The sequence below is a fragment of the Castanea sativa genome, chromosome 6 (genome assembly GCF_040712315.1).
Source record: "Castanea sativa cultivar Marrone di Chiusa Pesio chromosome 6, ASM4071231v1".
Classification (NCBI taxonomy): Eukaryota; Viridiplantae; Streptophyta; class Magnoliopsida; order Fagales; family Fagaceae; genus Castanea; species Castanea sativa.
The window spans coordinates 37288888-37294887 of record NC_134018.1 but is presented as its reverse complement, the minus strand read 5'-3'; the positions used below and the strand labels follow the sequence as shown (position 1 = coordinate 37294887).

Sequence of the window (6000 nt, the reverse complement as noted above, 5' to 3'; positions counted from 1 at the left end):
ATTCACACATAGACATAGAGGGGATTAAGATTTTTCCCCAACACAAAGATCTGTTGTGGAGCCTATTTATGGACATGGAGAGCTCACTAGAGACGATTGCAAAAGTGGTGACAAGTGCTTGGACACTGTGGGGCAATCGAAATGAAATTCGATTGGGTGGAAAGCGGAGATCAATGCAGGATTTAGTTCACTAGGCAGCACAATATTTGGAGGAATTTTATGCCGCCACGAGTTCTAAGTCTACTGCAAGTTCACTGAGTACTCAAGTGGTCACTTGGCTACCTCCACAGGGTCCTATGTACAAGGCCAATGTAGATGGGGCAGATTTTTCAAAATTGAAAGCAGTAGATATTGGGGTGGCCACAGGGGATGATGAAGGGAGGGTCATGGCTGCCTTGAGTAAGAAAATTAAGGCACCATTAGGACCTGTCGAAGTAGAAGCTAAGGATTTTGAAGTGGGGATGCAGTTTGCAAAGGACGGGACCTCATTTTGGAAGGTGATTCTCTCATTGTGCAGCGTGCTTTGAATAATTTGGCATCACCTCCTGCAGCAGTGGACGCTGTAATTTTGGGCATGCAAGCTTCTTGTGCAGAATTTTGTCATATTACATTTTCTCATGTACAACGTCAAGGGAATAAACAAGCCTATCTATTAGCAAAATATGCCAAGGACATTGATGATTTTTGTATTTGGATTGAAGAGAATCCTTATTTTATAAATTAAAAAAAAAAAAGGTTTTATCCATGATGTACTTTCTTTCCAATAACTAAATGAAATTTCAGTCTTCCTATCAAAATAAAATAAAAATTTTAGAGATAATCATATATAATTTACCGAGCAAGATATACAATGAGATTCCTTCATTACTCTATAGCCTCAGAGCTAATGAAATTTTCAATACTCAAATCGAAGCATGGATGAGGTGTGTGGGCATCAAATGACTAGTACTTGAACCCACGCATGATACTCTCAAAATTTTAGTGCGACATATATGGCTAGTACTTTCTGGGACTGGATCAAAAGGGGATGAGAGATGGGATGAGGGATAGGATGGTAGCAGATTAGTGGTGCAAATCCAACAAGGGCTGGCAAATAGTCCATTCATTGAAAATACTCACTAGATTTTAATTTAACATTTAAAAATTGGATTAGACATTGCAAAATGATATCGAATTAAGATATTGATTGCAACATTTTAAAATTTATAGTGCACATAGCAAAATCTTTTTGTTAAATCTTCTCAGCACTTAGCAAATTAGTGGTGCAAATTCAAAGAGAGCTGGCAAAATAGTCCTTTTATTAAATTTGACATTAATTTATAAGTTGGATTAGACATTGCAAAAGGGTATCGAATTAATATATTGATTGAAACATTTTGAAATTTATGGTGACACGTCAACATCTTTTCGTTTATCTGCATATATAGGGTGGTAGCACTTAACAGATTAATGGTGCAAATCCAAAGAGGGCTGGCAAAATACAAATCTATTAATTATACCATTAATTTAGAAGTTGGATTGGACATTGCAAAGTGATATCGAATTGGGATATTGATTGCAATATTTTAAAATTTATAGTGCACACAGAAAAATCTTTATATTTAATGGTAGAAAATTGTAATTGGTGGTAAATTTAAAAAATTTCCAGTCCTAGACTCCTAGTCCAGAACTTTTTTTTTTTTTTAAACGAACACACGCTAATCCAAACTCCGAAGCTGCTCTTATGCATCACTAATTTCAATTTTAATAATCATAGTGCTGAAAAAAGACTCATGATTGCATTTTTCGCATTACAAAATCTCGAATTTTTCTTTTTAGTTACTTTGTCCATCCCTTTGAAAAGGTAAAATAACCATACTACAAACTCAACCGTACTAATTACTACTTACTGCTACACACTTTTTTTTCCTAAATTTACAAAAGCCATATATTTTACAACTCGAGGGAGTAAAAAAAAACCATGGTACAAAACTTTGTTTTTGATCAAACAACTTCAACTGCAGTACTACAATGCAAGCCAGGCAAAGACTCTAGCAAATCAAAGGTTAGCATTGATGCCTTAGGCTTTGGCTGGCGGTATGAAAATGCCAAGGGCATTGTTGTTGGTTTTATTCTCTCACATGTGCCAAGCCACTTAGCTTGCATGTATTTGTGCTTCCTCCATGGCCCCAAGTGCATTTTCTTCTCCTTCATGCATTTTTTGGCAGCCGAGCACAAAATCTTAATTAGGGCTCCTAATCTTTCCGATTTCCCTATGAATACTTCTGGTAGCCGGCTAATTAATTGGTTGTACTCTTCACTAGCTCTTGCCATCTCAAACTCTGCTCGAAAATTTAACTCAATTACCACTCTCACAACTCCTTTCTTAGGAATTGAGTTGTCCAGAACTTCCAAATAAGTGTGCTCCCCTGGAAAATTGCAAGACCAAATTTAGTCACTTTATTTATATAGCATAGTACACTAATAACATTACAAAACATGTATTTGATATTTAAAAGATATGGGTGTTTATGTCATTTCAAAATTCCATTCCCTTATATAGCACCGAAAATTTATTAGATAATTTAGAAGTATACTTATATAGAAGGAAGAGTATACTTCCAAAATACCCATTAATAACCCAAATACCCATTAATAACCCAGTAGCATATTGGTAATTGTATCTAATCTAAGCATTATAGTTTTGGCCCCGCTTCATGGACCACATTGGGAACATAATTAGTGACCAATTGGAACAGTATTTGAGAATTCAGAAGCAATGAATGTATAAATGAATTTCATTTAATGTTTACCTGATGGGATATCTGGTGAGCTCTTCCACTTGGACTTGCAAAGGGCACAATTGTAGCCAACATTTATAAGCCGGTTACATACTTCCCTTCTTAAGCAATTCCGGCAACCTTTGGCCACTGGTCTTGAACACAGACATTGATTACCTGCCGCACTAACTTCCCTTAGTGCCTCCTTTGTAGCTTGCCGGATTTTGGTCTCAATTGAACTAGTCCTATACAATGTTCCCTGCATAATACACAAAGATTTTTCATTATAAACTATTACAACCATATGTGATGACCTCAAATCTTATCACTTCACAATACATACATCTACAATCTATGCTAAAAGACCCTTCTTCAGGTTTCAGACAAAGTTCCAAGATTCAAATCTCCCTTCTGGACCATCGAATTACATAAATAGAAAGGTACAATCTACATATCATATATGAAATTTACCTGGAGGGTTTGTTCTTGTTCTTTCCAGAAAGCCTTATTCTCTTCAACATTGTAAGAATTTTCATCCTCTTCTTCATCATAGTTGTCAGAGTTGGATGAATTTCCTGATAAATTCTGACCTTCTTCCGTAAACCCAAAAACCATGTCTGCAAAACTTGCTTCTTCATCGGAAGATTGGACAAACTCGTCGGAGCTCCAGCGAGTGGGCCACATTCTAGCCATTTCAAAGGCCATGGAATATTATGTAAGAACCACTCTGCTAGTCCGAGAAAAACACGTGCTTAAGTTGAACGATGGTCCTCACCAAAAATGGCACCTCAATTTATAGTGAGAGTTTTCTGGGTCCTCATTTTGGGACCCACAAGTCCTAGTTGGACAATACGAGATGCCGCGAACATAAATGTACATGTCTGCTTAATGCTTACGTGGCAAGTCACTATTCGAAGAAGATTAGGTTGTTTTCCGATGACTGTGCAGATGATACAGCTAGCTCCATGTCAGCATGGCCAATGATGTTTTAGATTTAAAACTATTCGGATAAATACTCGAATATTCTATTTTTATTTTTTATGCATAACAATTTTTACTACTTCCACTTTTCCAGTCTCTCCTTCTATTTTTAATTTCCCAAAAGTAATGATTAGCTTATTAACAAAATGGTGAGGTCTTATCCTAATCTTAGTGTGGTGGGGACTAACTCAAATGAACTGAGTAATTACTAATTTTATACGGTAATAATAAGTGCGTAATAATTTCACAACATATTCTACTTAATAAAAGTTACTAGTTCTAATTTGAGTCTATTATCAACAGAACATTTTTACTGATTAATAATATTTCACCTCTTACCATTTATTATGAAATTATTATAAAATTATTGTGAATGTGATATTTCTAGTAACGTTACTCTATTATTGTTAAGTAGCTGGAATGATTGGCATGAAGGACACTTGGTCTTATCTGTAAATGTCTATGGCTTGGCTTATCCAAACGGAGGGGGGACCTACTAAGTGCCCAAATTAAATTGGTTTGGTAGCATATTCCATTCATAATGTCTTGTTCTGTAAGCATAATATTAGTGAGCATAAGGATAATTAGTACGGGATATTCCAAATTAAGGGTATTTTTTCATTTCATAATGAGGACCAAAACACCCATTAATTAAAGCATATTTCACGTGGATTTGACCAATTCATACTCGCCAATGGTTTTGGGGTTAAGCTGTTAGCGGCCACCGCTCTCTGAGTCATAAGCACAAACCGAACCAACTTAGAAGTTTCTTTTTTCGTTTTTGGGTTTTAACATTTCAAGTTTTATAATCTTAATTTAGAGTAATTCTTAGATTCTTCCGAAGCACGGAGAATGGTGCTCCCTCCTCTCACATTCATGGTGGAGTTTACACATTAAATTTATGGTGGGATCCACTATAAATGTGAGAAGAATGAGCATCATTTCACTATATTCCAAGAGTACCTAAGAATTTTCCCTTAATTTAGTGTTTGTTTTAATTTATTGTTAAGAGATTTGTACCAAATAATCGTTTGGTGCTTATCAAATGGCATGGATAACGGGATAAGTATCATTTTTTTTTTTTTAATATGATCAACGTATGAAAGCATACCCGTGTGAACTGTAAAGATCTTCAAATATATGAGAGAGAGAGAGAGGGGCATATAATAAGCATACATGTTTCTGTAACATCAAATTATTAATACCTAGAGATTATCCAAAAAAAAATTTATTAATACCTAGAGTTTTAATATGTATACATGTTTCTGTAATATCCATTTATTAATACCTAGGCATCATATGTTGAAAACTTATTGTTATTTTGTATTTGTATATCTACTGTTATCTTAAGAGTTAGACATTTAAAATTTAGATTGTACATTTCACGTTAATTACAAGTTAGAAGGAGAGTAAACATAAGTAACGAATTAACATAGTTTGACCTAACAAACTACATCCATATGAGAAAACCAAAGTTGCTACATCTTTGAATTATATACTTTTTGTTCCAATGATCCTAAATATAAGAGCTAACCCAAAGCTCGCATGAGTCTGCAATATAATTGGGCCATTACATCTTCAACACAACCTATAATATTTTTAACACTAGGTACTCCTTAAAACTCAAGATAGAAGTTTTAAAGATGATTTTAAGTTTGGAATATGCGCTTGTGAAGATACCTTAACGATAACCATGAAAAACTAGATAGAATGTATAATGGGTCGGGCACAATGTGGAATGAATAGTGCAAAACGATGCTAGTGGCAATAGAAAACGATAATAAATTAATGTCAGAATATAGCTAAGAACTACCCCTACTTCTAAGGGGAGCCATTGAATAGCTAGAAAAAACCCGGGCACATTTAAGGAAAAGGATCAATCTCTCCATAAAGGAAATCGGGAATCTTTTCATACTGGGACCAGATAGCCATATCTGAAAGGTAAAACCCTAACGATGGGAAGAGATGAATGAAAGACTTCGGAGCTCATTCACAAGACAGGTGTTGATCAAATTTTTTATAAATCATCCGTTGGACTTAAGCAAGCAGTTGCTCGATCAGAATGACGAACTTGATGTGATTTGAAGAGGAAATTGCCACAAGATTAAGATAGATATGTTTGAATTTTCATTTAAAAAAAAAAAAAAAAAGTAATGCAATAAGACCTCGTCATGTTCATCCTTACTAACATCTTATACAAAAAATGAAATCTTTTTTATGGTCTGGATTTTTTCAGCTACAGCCTACAAAGTCCTAAGAA

The 6000-nt window shown here is 34.9% G+C and overlaps 1 protein-coding gene across 1 annotated transcript; it reads right to left on the bottom strand.

Annotated features, from left to right (window-relative positions):
• Window positions 1-1756: 1756 nt before the first annotated feature.
• LOC142638237 (uncharacterized) lies at window positions 1757-3531 on the bottom strand. The gene is made up of 3 exons (XM_075812257.1): window positions 3231-3531; window positions 2793-3018; window positions 1757-2408 (listed from the first exon to the last, which is right to left on the bottom strand). Exons 1-3 carry the CDS (start codon window positions 3462-3464, stop codon window positions 1984-1986), a joined length of 885 nt encoding a protein of 294 aa, XP_075668372.1. The 5' UTR covers window positions 3465-3531; the 3' UTR covers window positions 1757-1983.
• Window positions 3532-6000: the final 2469 nt, after the last annotated feature.